This window comes from Liolophura sinensis, chromosome 1 (genome assembly GCF_032854445.1).
Source record: "Liolophura sinensis isolate JHLJ2023 chromosome 1, CUHK_Ljap_v2, whole genome shotgun sequence".
Classification (NCBI taxonomy): Eukaryota; Metazoa; Mollusca; class Polyplacophora; order Chitonida; family Chitonidae; genus Liolophura; species Liolophura sinensis.
This window is the reverse complement of record NC_088295.1, coordinates 68,060,337-68,077,525: the sequence shown is the minus strand read 5'-3', so window position 1 is coordinate 68,077,525 and position 17,189 is coordinate 68,060,337. Positions and strand designations below refer to the sequence as shown.

At 38.3% G+C, this 17,189-nt stretch overlaps 1 protein-coding gene across 2 annotated transcripts in view; it reads right to left on the bottom strand.

Annotated features, from left to right (window-relative positions):
• Window positions 1-244: 244 nt before the first annotated feature.
• Window positions 245-17,189, bottom strand: part of LOC135482189 (ribosomal protein S6 kinase alpha-3-like) — a 73,422-nt gene continuing 56,477 nt past the window's right edge. For both annotated transcript variants that reach the window (XM_064762058.1, XM_064762059.1), the window contains exons 14-21: window positions 16,819-16,893; window positions 16,231-16,320; window positions 15,456-15,614; window positions 14,193-14,354; window positions 9,114-9,190; window positions 8,635-8,752; window positions 5,812-5,949; window positions 245-5,563 (exon numbers count right to left, since the gene is read on the bottom strand). In XM_064762058.1, coding sequence (XP_064618128.1) covers window positions 5,438-5,563; window positions 5,812-5,949; window positions 8,635-8,752; window positions 9,114-9,190; window positions 14,193-14,354; window positions 15,456-15,614; window positions 16,231-16,320; window positions 16,819-16,893 — 945 coding nt within the window. In that variant the 3' untranslated portion in view covers window positions 245-5,437. The remainder of the gene's footprint in view (window positions 5,564-5,811; window positions 5,950-8,634; window positions 8,753-9,113; window positions 9,191-14,192; window positions 14,355-15,455; window positions 15,615-16,230; window positions 16,321-16,818; window positions 16,894-17,189) is intronic.

The following is a 17,189-nucleotide window of genomic DNA, read 5'->3' as shown; positions in this document are numbered from 1 at the left end:
GGCTCAGAAGACAGTAGCAGCTATGCGGAATATCGACGATTTAACGCAATCCTCGTGTTTCATATACGGTAATTAAAAATACACCTTAGCTACCGTCTTAGCATTCCCGAGCTCCCCCACAATGTTGGAATATGGTACCAACGACTCAATACTAATATACCCAGGTGGTATGAGGGGGAAATTAAACCCAGCATGCACACGAGTTATAAAATGATCGAAATAATCCAAAACACATGACTAAACATTTTCTGAAAATATAACTTTATTGATTAGATTGTTAAAGGTTTACTTCTACACGGAATATGAACAACTATATATGGAAGGCTCTAGCGCCCTCTGTTGCAGAGAGCCCGCCCTATACAATATGGAATAATGTATGAACTACAATGTATGCGTCAACCATAGTGACAAATTCTAAAGACGACAGGGGCTAACTGTTCTGGGAGGTCCCTGCGGAGACGATCAAACAATGGGTGTATTTACACACGAAATAAACATTTCCATGTCTTCTACGTCCGATCAAGAGACAAGAAAACATAAGCAGTAAAATACTTTACCTGAAGTAATTCGGACAAGAAAACAGACCATATAAGGGAAATAGCAAAACCTGCCTGCAAACGTTTCTATAAAATATTTGCATTAGAAAACGAAAATGCCAATGTCACAAAACTAAGAACAAACTTGAAAAAGAGCAATCGTTCACAAGAAAGCACTTGGTTGTGTTCGGCCGTCTTGTCTTGGACCATATCCACGACTGACCGTGTATAAAACCAATACCCTCCAGCAGTGCACATAAACTGAACGGGAAAAAAGCACCTTTGTTACGTAACATTTTTCAAAAGACTGACATTTCCAACAACAACCAGACACATGTAAAGCCATACAAGTGTAAAACACCTGTCAATTCTTTGATTGTGGCCGCACTAACAACAAAATTTGGTAAAAACAAACATTTGTGGTATTTCCTTATCATTTGCTAGACATGACAAGACATTTGCAATTCAAGACAAGATTCTATACAGTGGGCAAAATGATCATTAACAGACTACACTCAAGAATTATCGTCCAGATGTTCGGTGAAAAACAATTATGTGTCCCCTAACTTGAGGGCTGCCTGACGTTGTGTACCTGCGGCAAGCACCACATCTCGCAGTGTAAGTGTCTGCAAGACCAAAATTTGACCCTTCACGCAAGAAGCTTTCTGTCATTCGAAATTTTGATTTTGGTCAAGGTTTTCTCATCTTATAAAGGGCATCAACAGGATTTATAACTGTTAGAGCCACCATAGTAAAAGATAAACAAAAAACTACAGCTTTCCGGGGAACATTGCCCCAGTACCATTATCCTTCGGCGCCCCGTTCTACAAAGCTGCGTCAAGCGCATTTACAATGGTGACGTATCTCTTTGCTGAATGTTGTCATGGACATTTCGGCAGGCGCAGTTTGCGACTTCGTAGAAAGCACATAAGTATTGAGAAAACTGCACATCTTGGGGATCATTTTGTATGCCGAATTGAAATGTCGATCTCGTCTACCTGAGAACAAAAGCGTGTCCGAACAACGTGATTATCACGCATATTGATTTGGCCATCGGTAAACTAGTTTTAATAGATGTAAATCTGGGGTGTGGTTTGCTTAGCTATTGAACTTGCGCTTGCGCACAACGATTTCACTGATTGATCTACAATATTCTTGCACTTTCCCCCCACTATTAGGCCTTCCAAACCGGTGTCAACACACTTTATGTACACATGTTGGAACGACATATACAAAACGAGTAATACATTTCTTCAGTCTATCAACACAAATGCTATAACCAAAACAAATGGATATTTTACAGACAGACAGTTTGGATTTGACTGATGTACATCAGAGGTCCGTTTGACGAAGCACTAGTGATGTTGCGTGCTCCTATAACCACCTACATGTAGGCCATGAAATGCCTTTAGTAATGGTCTAGGGCCTCGCGCAACAAGCTCAGATCTAGGTCCAGAGTTGTTCAGCAGCACTAATATTATGTCACTTGCGGCCCAGTAAACGCGCAATCGTGAAATACAGATACGACGACACAAATATGAAAGCACAATAGACCAGCTAGATATCTAATCATTTGTACATGCCTTTGGATCAGTTTTGCATTACGCTTGGGATAGACAGAAATACAGTAACAAATAACGACCATGTAAATATTGCGAGCCAATCTAACGTTTTAACCGGGATACAGTTGATGTAATGCAAAATTTTGCATTGCACGGTTTATTTTCTTCAAAATGGTAAGACGGATACATGTACCTAACAAGAGTCTAATAACTTGCAAATCAAGCGTGGTTTTCGCCTGGCATGAATTTCACGCCCTGTAACCGTTCCATCTTAAGGGTTCAGTGCAATATACACTTGGGCCCCGTTGTTCAAACCTGTTTTACTCATCCCAAAAATAATTAGGTAGCAATATGAAGCAATCTTCTGCTCTTCCATTCTTTGGACAACTGCATCATCTGGCTGCTGAATTTGGCTAAACTCTAAATACCAGTATTAGCCACTTTCGAACAACTTATCTCAAATAAAAACAAGTCGACATAGGAGCCATTGGCCATTTGTTGTGTAAAACTGCCGGTAACTTCTTAGACTACAAAGATACACAGCCTTGCTTTAAAGTGCCTGGCTTAACACTCAAAAGATGAAGTCTGCTTCGCCATTTCAATATACTGCTACACGCAGACACTCTTATTATTGATAGGTATATTTCCAAGATATATCAGGCCAGTATTAAGCAGTGGAGGTCGCTTATTCAGCAGTGCTATTCTACACATCAGAACTATACATGCAGCATCAAATTTCATATTATTGCAATCTCAAGGATGTAGTTGGCTCAAGGGCAATTGCTCAAAAGTTCTATCGTTGTCAGACTTGTGAACATGGAGTCTGATGTTTCACCGGACTTAACGCAACTTACTTAAGTATAATGATCTTGGAATACAATACAAGTGCTCTGGTTTCAAATGACGCAAGGCAAGTCATCCCCAAGATGTGTGATGAAAAAACGCTTTACAACACCTTCAGAGCATTGCCCACGCGACGAGGGACTGACGGGACACCTACAAGCCACTTCTTTTGAACTATGAAAAATCCGCATAACTTGATGGTTACTATTCATCTCACACAGTATTACTAATGGAACAATACAAGGAAGGATTCCATTAACTCGGAAAGGAAAACCTTCACTTCAGACGGTCAACCCATGCAGCATCCATAAACCTTAACTAAAAAGACAAAACACAAAAATGCACTTGACAACAATTATCACAAATTACTGTGTAAATTTAGTTGCAATTTAAACAATGACTGTACCCATACAAAATTAAAAGGATATCAATACATTTGTTAGCACATTTACAACACACTCTCTGCCTACAGAGTTAATAATTTTTAAAAAATCTGAAAAACTATCCCCTAAATGATTCAGACTGTTGTGCGGTACTACATATGATATCAGGATTGGTCACCACTGTGACCATATTTACACAGTATTTCCAATTCAAATGCATCCTCGGATATAAAGCAATGTTCCTATGGTGTGGTCAAAAATCTGATTACTTGTAGAAAAAGTTGGGTAAAAGGCAGATCAGAGCCAGAATACCTCAAATTATGCCACAATTTATACACCTTTTTAGTTGACAGGAACTTCTCAGAGGTTAAAATGTTCATAATTATATCCAGGCTACAAGTAACACTAACCCAGAAGCCTCGGTTACCTGCATGTTCATTAGCCACACAACAGCCAGTTCTTCTCACTGGACTGGGTTACATTTAATGACTTCAATTACATTTACTATCAATTAAAAATATTTTTTGTTGTTAACAATTTCCTAGGTGAAGCTTGGAGAAGTACACTGTACTCACAAAGATAAACAAAAATAAAGAAGAACCTAAGATGATATCCTGATTTGGCAAAATGCAGGATTTCTTTGGACATGGCAGCTGCAAGACCAGTTTTGAGAGTCAAGATTCAACATGTAGGACAGAGAGGAGATGATTATTCAGTAATTGAGGATACATGTACGACTGGGATTAAGGTGAAGCAATATAACCATAGCTTTTGATGGCTGAAAATTTAGCCAAGAAGACAGCCTGTAACACAGTCACATAAAAAAATTTTAAAAAATCACACAGATAATAAAAGTTCTGTATAGCACCAGGTCACTTCATCTATAATCAAGGCCAGTACTAACCATTACCTTTGTTATTCTACAGCATGAAATAACTGAAGACTTAAATAGAGGATCAGCTCAGCAGTTAGTAGACACCCATGGTATTGTAGCACTAGAACCTTTCAGCATTTCCACTGCATACAGTTACACCAAAAACTAAATTTGAAACAAGACACTAATATCAATTAAACATGACCTACTGGAACCTTTTGCCGGTTTCAGGCTTGTTTGTGGCATACAAAAAGAAGAGCTTAAAAAAAACAAGGTGTTATTAGAATCTAACAATGAAGTAAATGATCTGTAACAAAAACAATAAAAGGAAGACCAAAAATAAAAGTTTTCCTGGTTCTGGTCATAATTTTTCTGATTGTTCCCTCTTCAGCCCTATATGCTACCAGGCATCAGAGAGACAAAAGCACTGGCTTGTTCCGCATTTCAAGAGTACATGACATAAGAAATGTATGTACATGTTAGTGATGCATAGAGGGCACTGATACACATCAGCCCGTGATATACAACAGTTAAATAGGGATCACTTCAATGATTACACACATACAGCTACTTCTCTACATCTTTACCTACAGAGGCTTAATGCTACCATACACCTCTTTCAATCCTAAGTCTACATCACATCTTCACCTTCCACCTGACACACATCCCTAACTTATGTACTCGTGGAAGCTTCCCATTTTTTTTCAAAAATTCATGTCCTCTTTTAAAAGCGACACTGAAAGATCATTAACACACCCTTCCCTTCCCCCACCCCTCCAGCCATACATTCCAAATCCAATATCCCAAATCCCCTCATACATACATGTATTTGATTTGTACAACAAATATATTTATACACCTGTATATTGGTATATACACCAAATGTACTATGTACACATAAGCTTTTCATTGGAGGAACAAAAAAAAAAGGACACCACACTTTAATAGAAAATACCTGTGTCTAGTTTTTGTACCAGACAAAACAGACAGTACTGCAAAGAACAATGATGATGGCAGGGGTGTGAAGGCCCTAGCCACTCCAGGGCTGTACACTGCAGACTGGATCTCTGGCATGTCAGTGTCACTACATGAAGGTATAAAATAATGCCTATAATGCTGGCTAGTTCAGGTACTGTACTCCAGCAGCCCGTGCTTGTCCAGTCTCTCTGCTTGAGATTCACTGAGCAAATGATGTGCACTACGTTATGAACAGTAGTGGGATGAGGAAATGAAGACGATTCAGACAGCTGTAGAACTCTTTGGTCTGATCTTGCCGCGCCTCTGAGCCAACGAGGACGCACCCACTGGCTCAAGCATGGGCTTTGGGGCAGAGTTCAGGGCCTTGAATGTGGCCGCCATTGCTCCCTGAAACAAACAAATGTCATTTTAGCAGCAGACAAATTTCATTACACATATCCAATTTTCACATAAGGTCAGAAGCAATCTGCCACTGACAATTTTTTACCAAATTTAGAGGCTGAAAAAGTATTTAAATCATTTTGAGGGCGAGTAAACCATAATTAATCACAATTATGAGATGAGAACAATTATTACTGGTCTGACAAATCAGAGATTTTTCATCTACAGACAATCTCTGTTGACATTTGGCTGACCTTAACAAGGGTAGCATCATGCAGCGTGAGTTTATGGTGGGGGAGGTGCTCTCTGTTAGCCACCCAGGGATGTCGTAGCACCTGGTCTCCAGAGAGCCTCTTGTGGGGGTCAATATGCAGCATCTTCTGTACTAGGTCCTGGAACAGTCATTAAAACAACATGGGTCAGTTATCTTGAGTCCACCCCCACCTGGCTTGGGAACCCAGTGACTGTGAATGGAAAAAGGCTTAACAAGGCTCACCACATTGGACTCCTGGTTAAAACTACCATAAATGATCTAGAATTTCGCCCAAAAAACTGCAATTTTTGATGCAAATAAATGTTATAAAATATTACTTTTGGTACTGACAATTACAATTTTCTAATATAATATAATCTTATCTTCCAAACTAACCTTAATACCTCTTCGTAAGATTAACAGAATTTATCCATTCCAGCAAAATGTATAATATGAGGTGAAATTTTAGGTCATTCACTGTGGATCTATGTAAGGTCAGGAGCACCAATTGTCAGCTTATAACAATGGAACACACACACACACACACACACACACACAAAAGTTCACAAATTAAGGAACTTGTCCCCTTCACACCTGTCACAAGGCAGAGGAATAACATCAGTATTCTGCTATAAGCTCACGGCGACAACCTTTTCCCCTGTTTGCAACATGACAAAAGTGAATTCTGAGAGCATTCTTCTGTGCGAATTGATAAAATTATACTTTTTGTCAAAACATGACACCAGCCAACCTAATCAATGTAGTTCTGCCTCCAAAATCAAACTAAAAAGGTTTACATCTGAAAAAGCTGTTGAATTAGGGCATATGTGTGATTAGGACAAAAAATATATAAGCAGTGGGGTCACCTGGGAATGAATGAATGAATGTTATACCTATAAATTTTTCAGTCACATGACGAGGAGATGTCATTTGGTGTATGTACATATACAACCTGTCTTGTCTCCTTGCTCTAACATCTCAATGCTGAGCACTTTGGTATGACCCGACTTGGGTTTGATCTCGGATCTCTCGACATCGAGGTGGATGCCCTAAACATCAGGCCACCAAAGCCGTCCAGTCACTGAGTAAGCAGTGTTATGGTTTCAGGAGTCAAGTTAATGGCCAAACATGTGTTATTATTATGGGGACCTCTCTGTGGCACAAAGAAGCACAGTTTCAACTGTTGTCTGCACAGTTTACCATTTAAATAACATGGTTATTCACCATACATCACATGTTGATTTATTTATTTACTTGATTAGAGTTTTACACCATACAAGAATTCACTTGTACGACAACAGCCAGCATTATGAGGGGTGGGGGAGGTAAACAGGCAAAGCTCTTGAGAAACTGAAGACCATCCGCAGGTTGCTGGCAGATTTTTCCATGTATGACCAGCTTCAATGACATAAAACATTATTTCTGGTTCCAATGACAATATATGAACAATGTCTAAACAGACCATTTTCTAAAAACATGTAGACATCTCACTCAGTATATTGCCACAAGGTGAATGTTGACCAGCCGTCCTCTTATACTGAGTGACAAGCAAGGATGTACAAAGTTTGATAATGTTAGCTCTAATAACATCCTCTTATGCTGAGTGACAAGCAAGGATGTACAAAGTTTGATAATGTCAGCTCTAATAAAATCCTCTTATGTCGAGTGACAAGCAAAGACGTACAAAATTTGATTATGTTAGCTCTAATAACATCCTCTTATACTGAGTGACAAGCAAGGATGTACAAAGTTTGATAATGTTAGTTCTAATAACATCCTCTTATACTGAGTGACAAGCAAGGATGTACAAAGTTTGATAATGTTAGCTCTAATAACATCCTCTTATGCCGAGTGACAAGCAAGGATGTACAAAGTTTGATAATGTTAGTGCCAAGCAAGGACGTACAAAATTTGATAATGTCAGCTCTAATAACATCCTCTTATGCTGAGTGCCAAGCAAGGATGTACAAAGTTTGATAATGTTAGCTCTAATAACATCCTCTTATGCCGAGTGACAAGCAAGGATGTACAAAGTTTGATAATGTTAGCTCTAATAACAACCTCTTATGCTGAGTGATAAGCAAAGGATGTACAGTTTGATAACGTTAGCTCTAATAAAATCCTCTTATGCTGAGTGACAAGCAAGGATGTACAAAGTTTGATAATGTCAGCTCTAATAACATCCTCTTATGTCGAGTGACAAGCAAAGACGTACAAAATTTGATAATGTTAGCTCTAATAACATCCTCTTATACTGAGTGACAAGCAAGAATGTACAAAGTTTGATAATGTTAGTTCTAATAACATCCTCATGTCAAGTGCCAAGCAAGGACGTACAAAATTTGATAATGTCAGCTCTAATAAAATCCTCTTATGCTGAGTGCCAAGTAAGGATGTACAAAGTTTGATAATGTTAGCTCTAATAACAAAACAAAACATTTGCTTTTTTGATTGCTGTGTTATGCCTTACATAAACATATTTTAACTCTGGCAACTCTTGACTCAAGGATGTAGATAATATATTAAGAAAATATATTTAACCAACAACAAGTCAATACAGACAGAAATTACTAGTGTGAATAACAAAAGATGTTTCAGATAAATGGTTAGATGTGACCGTTAAAAGCCGAGCTGTGCACTTCTAATGATTCTGTTATGGCGCGAGCAGACAATATGAAAAGGAACATTCTGACAGAGCTAAGTACATTTAAAATCCGAGTCAGTGAGTGCTTTAGGGCATACTGCTACATAACAGAACTAAATAACAACTGTAACCATACAAAGTCTCCTGGGTAGGGAGTCTCTGACTGGCTGAGACACATACCTTGGCAGCTGGAGAGACAGACTCCCAATTTCCACCGGCTAGTGAGAACTTTCCTTCTCCTATCCTAGCTAAGATATCATTGGGGGTGTCTGAGGGACCATTTGCAAATGGAGTGTGTCTACAAAGGTAAAACAACACATCTGTTATATAAAATTATTCCAAGGTAAGAATGGATACTATCAGAAAAAGAGTTCAGGACTTTCGTGTATTATGTATTTATTATTTATTCATCCAATTGTTGCACAAGATATTTTTGTTTATATGACGTAGGTCAGTCTAAATAATGGAGGAGCAGCCACAGGAGTGGTTGAGAGAAACTACAGACTCTGGCATGTACCCCACAAACTTTCCCACGAGTGATGTATAGATATGCGCATTATTCTGGCCGAAGACAAGTGCTGTTCTGAATCAATGTGTGTTGCTATCAAGGCCCTACAAACAGTTTACTGTAGGTATACAGAAGATGACTGCATTCTTACCCAGCCAGCATTGTGTACAGTAAGACACCTAAACTCCAAATATCACAGGCGGCGTCATATCCTTGTCTTTTTAATACCTGAAAAAGGACAAAATTGAGATCAATATCTCCATGTGCATATAAACCTGAAACACAGCAAAACCAATGTCCACATGAATTATGAGATGTTCAATTCCTTAATCAAACACAGAGCCATATAAAAACTTCCACAATCAGACCTACAGTCATCAATGTTATTGTTATTTTGTCTATTATATGTACTACAGGTACATGTATATGCATACAGACACCTGGCTCTACGGATTTCTAATACAAGAATTAACAAGGTAACACTTAAGAACTCTTGAAATGCTTAAAGAAAAAAATCAAGGCTGTCTTCATTAAAAGACCCTTTACTGGACTGAATTCTTTGGACAAAATGATTCATCATGGTGTGGATTTAAACTCAAAATCTGTTTGAAAACAGAATTTCCAGTTCAAAACGAAAAACCAATGAAAGGATGCTTGGGAGATGGTTTATACTCATAAACAGTGGCACTGCTTCTACTATCATAAAAATGGTGCCAAACGCAGACACATACCACTATAACAAACTCAGATGTTCTTACAGTGTCACTGAGGGTAAATACTTTGTAATCACACTGAAGAATACACAGGACAGGTAAATAACAAGACATGAACAGAGCAGTCAAAAACAATGGACTAAAACTCAAAAAATGATCGGAAATCGAAAAACCTGAGTAAACCAGATTCAGAAAAAGATGATCATTATAAATGATCTGAATTTACTTTGAACTCAGAATATAAACAAGCCTGGTAGCCCAAAGGGCTAGATTATGTGTACTTTGTACATGTAGAACTTCTTCTGGAATTCTAATACAAATGTAAATGTATGCTGGCACGTATTCATGGTTTCAGAGAATAAGAGACGTCAAAAACAGAGTTATGCCTGAGGCTTATAAAACTGTGCTTTGTATCATTGCACATATTGATCTACATGGATAACCATTCTCAGCAGATTCTGGCGAGTCTGCTTTCACAGATTTTTGCCGGACTGCATGAAAGTGTTGACACTATTTACTATAAACCTGCAACTGATTTAATACATCATCTGATACTATAGCCTTTTTAATTTTTTTGGGGGGGCTTCATTTGGAATATTTTGTCTGAATAAATGTATAAACACAACGTGAATGAGCGTCTGAACAAACTGTGAACAATGCTCAAACACAACCTGAACAGAGAGTCAAAACACAACATGAGCAGTGGGTCTAAACAAAACATGAGCCCTGGGTCAAAATACATCCTGAGCACAGGGTCAAAACACAACCTGAACAGAGGGTCAAAACACAACATGAGCAGTGGGTCAAAACACAACATGAGTAGTAGGTCAAAACACAACCTGAACAGAGGGTCAAAACACAACATGAGCAGTGGGTCAAAACACAACGTGAGCAGTAAGTCAAAACACAACCTGAACAGAGGGTCAAAACACAACATGAGCAGTGGGTCTAAACAAAACATGACCACAGGGTCAAAACAACCTGAGCAGAGGGTCAAAACATGAGCAGTGGGTCAAAACACAACATGAGCAGTAGGTCAAAACACAACCTGAACAGAGGGTCAAAACACAACATGAGCAGTGGGTCTAAACACGACATAAGCATAGGGTCAAAACACAACGTAAGCACAGGGTCAAAACACAGCCTGAGCACAGGGTCAAAACACAACCTGAGCAGTGGTCAAAACACAGTCTGAGCAGAGGGTCTAAACACAACCTAAGCAGTGGGTCAAACACAGCCTGAGCACAGGGTCAAAACACAACCTGTACAGAGGGTATAAACACAATCTGAACAGAGGGTCAAAACACAACATGAGCAGAGGGTCAAAACACAACATGAGCAGAGGGTCAAAACACAACCTGAGCAGAGGGTCAAAACACAACCTGAGCAGAGGGTCAAAACACAACATGAGCAGTGGGTCAAAACACAACATGAGCAGTAGGTCAAAACACAACCTGAACAGAGAGTCAAAACACATGAGCAGTGGGTCTAAACAAAACATGAGCACAGGGTCAAAACACATCCTGAGCACAGGGTCAAAACACAACCTGAACAGAGGGTCAAAACACAACCTGTAGAGAGGGTCTAAACACAACCTGAACAAAGGGTCTAAACACAGCCTGAATATCAGTTCTAACCACCCCAATCAGCCACTAGCACCCTGTCATCACTGCTCTGGTTTCAGTTCCCATGTCTTTTACATTTAAAAGGAGGTTTGAAACAACCTGAATGAATCACAGCCCAGCCTGTACATAAGAGTGTAGATCTGAAATCCGATGAAATGAGCATTACAGTATGACCGACTCTCAAATGTCCCACCCCTTCCAAACATGAAAGTCAAGAAATTGAAGCTGAAACAAGGATAAACGGAATTGAAGATCTCAAAATGAAGCTGAAAAAATGATTACCACATGACTCACTCCCAAAATGTCCCACCCCTTCCCAACTTCAAAAATAATATCCAAAAGATCTGCACCAAGTCCTAACATATGAGGACTAACCTTGCTGAGAGAAGTAGTGCAGCATGGCACTTATGTTAATGACTGTGCAATGGCCCTGGGGGGAAAATTTCATCTTTCAAGATTAATCAACTGAATTCTTACAACACAGGATATGTCATAATTCCATGCAGCATGCATCAATCCCAATTTAACTCTCATTTTTGCTCCAGAAGTTTATTTTGCTCCATAGTCCCTCCCACAGAAAGTGTCAAGCAATTAACAACTGGCATTTGAGAATTGTGCCCTATTTCTCTGATCTCCATACCAACCTAAATTGCATACATTACTGACTCAGCAGTATTAGAAGTTCTATCTAAAGGTGCATCATTTGTGGATGTTACCATATAAAAGCACCACATTTTCACGTGCAGAGTGTTAAACATTTGTACAAGCCCAGGGACATCCAAATGGAAACAATCTTTCCAACAAAAACAAAAAAAGAAACTTGTAAAACAATTTTCAGAACTGCAATCACTGTTTCTTAACAAGACCACCCACTCCCATTTCAAAAATAAATTTTCCATGCAGCAGAAAGATAAAAGCCTAGAGATAAAATTGTACAAGAAATACCAAATCCACCTGTAAGATTAAGATGGGCATTAATTTCAAGTACACAAGTATGAGTACATGTCACTTTGTGTTGATAGATCTTATAATTCACAAGCCGAATACTGTAAAAGCCTCTTTATTCGTGGGCATAAACTTGCGTGGATTGGGTAAGAAGACACCTTCGCAGGAATCAACTTTCGCTGATCTTTACAGAATTTTGGGACAACTAATCAAACTTCAATACAGAAACGTCAAGTTGTAAAACAACTCAAGCATTCAAGTAACAATGTTATCATTTAAACTTGTTTGTCCCTGTAAGATATAGCAGAAATTCTGTACAAAACAGTAACTTGATCAGACAAAGGAAGTTAATCCTCCTAAGCTTTTTATCTTTTGAAGACTGTATAAGGCGAAGCCCTTTCCTGCTGTGTAAGCAAATATTCATGTCACTCACTCCGGGAGAGGACGAAAGATTAAATGTGATATAAATAAATCCCACTGTTTAATTCTCATGCATCACCAGTGTGAGTGAAACTGAAAGTGTTAACTGTGACAGATTTGAGTAAATTTCATCATTATGAAAAGCAAGTTTAAAGTGCGGAAACGCTCGAGCGATTCATCGGGGGCATCGGAAAGGTGATTGACTGCAAGGCAAGTACAGTTGATAAAAAAACAGCCGCTCTCATCGTATGTATATTGTATCACGTACACACACCCAGTACAAATTATCAATTTGTATGTCTCTAACCGCTGCAATAGATCAACAACAACAACTTCGTATTGTGGAGATACTTAGACGGAGCTAAGCATCCATAAAAGAAAGCGAGATTAACTGACGATCAGTTAAACTGGATTTGTGAAAGCCGGAATACATTCTAATTAGGTATTTCTAATTAACGTGTTTGACAAAGTAATAGAACTGTAGTGCATGTTAACGAATTCATAACTGTAACAAATGCTACATTAATAAATTACTTACATGGATTTTATATTCGATGGCACATATTTTTGCGGAAATGTGTTTGCCGCGAAATCCGCGAATGTTAGTATCGCGCGAATAAAATGGCATTTACAGCATGGAAGTACTCTAGCCATCGCTTAGTGAAACTTGCAAGCTATCAGCACAAAACACAATCATGTTGGAGGCATAGTTCTTTCACTAATTGAGATGCTTCTTGATGATGTTAATGTGCAACCTAAAGATCTGAAGACAACAAAAGTAATGGGAATGATACTGATGGACACGACATAACCCTTAGGTTTAACTCACTAATGAACTATATATACAACGGTAGATATGACTCCTTGCCTTAATCTGTCCCTTGATCAACAAAGAAATTTCACACCTATACCTACATACACATGTAAGTTTATTAGAACACATACAAGCATACACTGTAACTATATTAAAGAAGATGTCAATGCTGCAATAAGAAAAAGCACCCAACACACAGTCAAATTTTCTTACTATAAGACTGTCAAAAAGATTTCATTTTTACTGAATAGAAGGCTGTTAATTTTTGGAGACAAGCTGAAGCCAATACGTTTGCAAAGAACTACTTGTATTTACTATTTACGGCCAGCATAATGGTGGGCGGAAACATATAGCCATCCACAGGTTGCAGGCTTCTTGTTTTTAGAAACGTATGGAAATCTTCAGCCATGTTTTATGCCATTTAACATTCACCTACATGTACTTAAACATAAAGATCTATCTCAAACTCCTTCTTCTTTAAAATTATCAACACAATAATAATAAACTCTATTTATAGAGGGTCATATACACTCTATGAAGACAGTAGTCGATCTTCCCGTGGGCTTCACAATCACAAATTCAAACAAACTCTCATCACGTAGCCGTAAGATTTTTAGCAAAGCTGCGTAAAAATACAACACATAAATAGTTTTGCTTAACAGAAGCCAACTTCTGAAGGTGACCTTGAACCAGTACTGTAGTGTAGGACTAACCTCTGGGGCAACAAAGTTCGCTGTGTAACATGGAGTCATCAGCAGGCCATTCTCTGCCCTCAGCTGCTTAGCAAAGCCAAAATCACAAATCCGCAAACTCTCTGGGCTACCTGAGTTGTCTGCATACAAAATGTTGGAAGGTTTCAAATCTCGGTGTACAACCTACAAAACAAGCAGAAAAAATTTGTGTAATAGTGATAAGGTAGAACTGTTCATTTCATTTCTCAAAGTAAACCAAAAGACATCTACTATATTAAACATTTAAAGGGAGATGAAAAATTTATAAAAATTCTGGTCTTCTGGCCATTTACTATTTAGACCTGATAAGTAGTATGTAAAAAAAAAAAAAAAGTTATGGTGGACAGTTTTCATCTCCTATTGTTTTTCTATATCTTTCCTCCAACAGCTGACTTTGGAAACTATAAATAGTCTTTTTTAAGAGTGTTGTACTATAGAAGTAACCTTCTGTATATTTTATAATGCTTGTCCAAGGATACCTCTAATACTTGCAGATTTGTCTATTTACTTTTGGGATACCACCCTAACAACTTTAACACTGACTCTAATAAACAAGGCATAAAGGCATAATGAACTTAGGGATTTTAATATGCACGCTGCTACTCAATGATGGAACATCTCACTCATTATTTTATGCTCTATGTGCGTGTAAAACCTGAATTCAATGCATGGAATGTTTTCTAAGATGTCATCTCTAACATTCTGTTTAACACTGCTTTCCTTGTTTACAATGGAAATATGCTAGAATCAAAGTTCTCAAGAGCCTCAGCTAGGTAATGATACATGTGGTTTGAAGTATTCCGCAATCACTTCTCCACAATCACTTCTGTATTTTGCATTATATCCTTGGTTCCAATTCTTCCCTCGGGTGATTATTAGCATTTCCATAATGTGGTACTTAAATTCTCTGAGAATTATTTTAAAATCTGTCTTTATTCTGATAAGTTCCCTGCAGTGAGTTGCCTTAATTTCAAACAATCTCACAACTGAATGTTAAATATCAAGAACCCAATGAAATTAAGAACTCAGCAGCTTGGTTTGATTTATTTGTTAGCGTTTTCCATATTAAGAACCATTTCATTTACATGCAAACAACAATGGACCCGCACCTTTGTGATTTGCACAAATTTAAGAGCATAGCAAAGCTTCATTAATTGATTAATCCTTGCAAAACTATGCAACTTGCAAAACTATGCAATTGCGATATTATAGGGAAACTATTTGACCATCTAAGTGGACACCTACCCCATTTTTGTGCAGGTAATCTACCGTCTCTGCCACTATCCTTAACACTGCGCTGGCTTCTCTTTCAGAGAAAAATCTCTGCCTGAGGATTTTGTCCAACAGTTCTCCTCCTTTCATTAACTCTGTTACCATGTACACTTTGTTCCCATTATCGTATACCTGTCAACATCATACACAGCCAATCAAACATCACAACAGAGAGGGGACAAGGGACAACACTCTTCTCAAAAGTCCTGATTTGCAAGGGGAAACAACTTTGTAATCATCTAACTACATGAATATCTACACGTTCCCTGCCAAAATGAAACCTTAAACAGACTGACCCATCTGAGAAATCAATGACGAAAGTTTATTTATTTATTTGATTGGCGTTTTATGCCACACTAAAGAATATTTCACTTATGCAATGGCGACCAGCAGTATAGTGGGAGGAAATCAGCCAGAGCCCAGGGGAAACCCACAACCTGCACATAACTGATCTGCAGCAGACACAGCCAATGATATTATTACTTTAAAACAGCACGGTACAACACAACAAACCAACAGTTTAAAGCCGCAACAAGCAGCTGCCTGTCTCTCGGTTGGTCAAATTTTTGACACTGTACATTTTAACATGCACCATTTTCTCAACAAGAGACTTAAGTGCAAAACATCATTTATATTTGGGCTGCGGAGGTTATTGTCAATTTGCGTGTCTTCCCATGAATCTATCTGGTAGGCCTGACAAATCAGTCCCAATCTCCATCCTCAGTGAACATCAAATCAAGCAACTTACATCTCGTAATGTAATTATGTTTTTGTGCTGTCCAAATCGTAACAATATTTCCACTTCTTCCTGAGGGTCCCTTTTGTCTTTGTCCATTATCTACAATGAGAAAAGCATTTCCACTGGTTTATACAGTTAAATGTATGAATGATTGATATCTGATATGCCACGGGGTAAAAAGAACCAATCTATATAGGTTTATTTTTTTTTTTCACTATTGTTTAATGCCATACTCAAGTATAAAGTAACTGATAACTGACATGCAATGAACTTCACGCAAAACTACTCCAGTACCACTGACAGCTTATTGCCACCAGCACACTGAAAGCAATGGAAGCAAGGAAAGAGGCTTCTTTTGCTTATTTCATTGTAATTGATTGGTGAACTCAAGACCATTCACAAGTTGCTGGAAGATTCACAACGATTGCACTATTGAGAGGCTTCCAAATCATTTGTCATTACTGCACAACAGTAAGTAGGACAAACACTTGCTGATTTTAACTGTTCATAACACAGTGCTTCTGAACATACATGCAGCTCCACAAGTCGATGAGGCTGTCTACCCCTGGAGCTAACAAGAATCTGTGGGGTACTCACTTTAGCAGCAAACTCCAGGCCTGAAACTTTATGAACACATCTCCTGCATACAGAATACGACCCCACTCCTATGTCCTGAAACAACAAGTTACAAAGATCTTCACCAGCAAAATCAAAAAAGTAAGTAACTACATTTCCCACAGATCAGTTTGATTTAAACCAATATACTGCACCTGAAGTTTGATTTGTACAAATGCCCTTTCAGAAGCACTTTTGATGCCAACATTTATGTTTTTCTACTAAGAAATTAATAAAACTTCACAAGAAAACTCCAAACTTGCCATATAAGGTAGATAATTCCATACGAATTAAGCCAAATGTATCACTTGAAAAATGCTGAACTGGTGAAATAAAGTGGTTGTATATAGTGT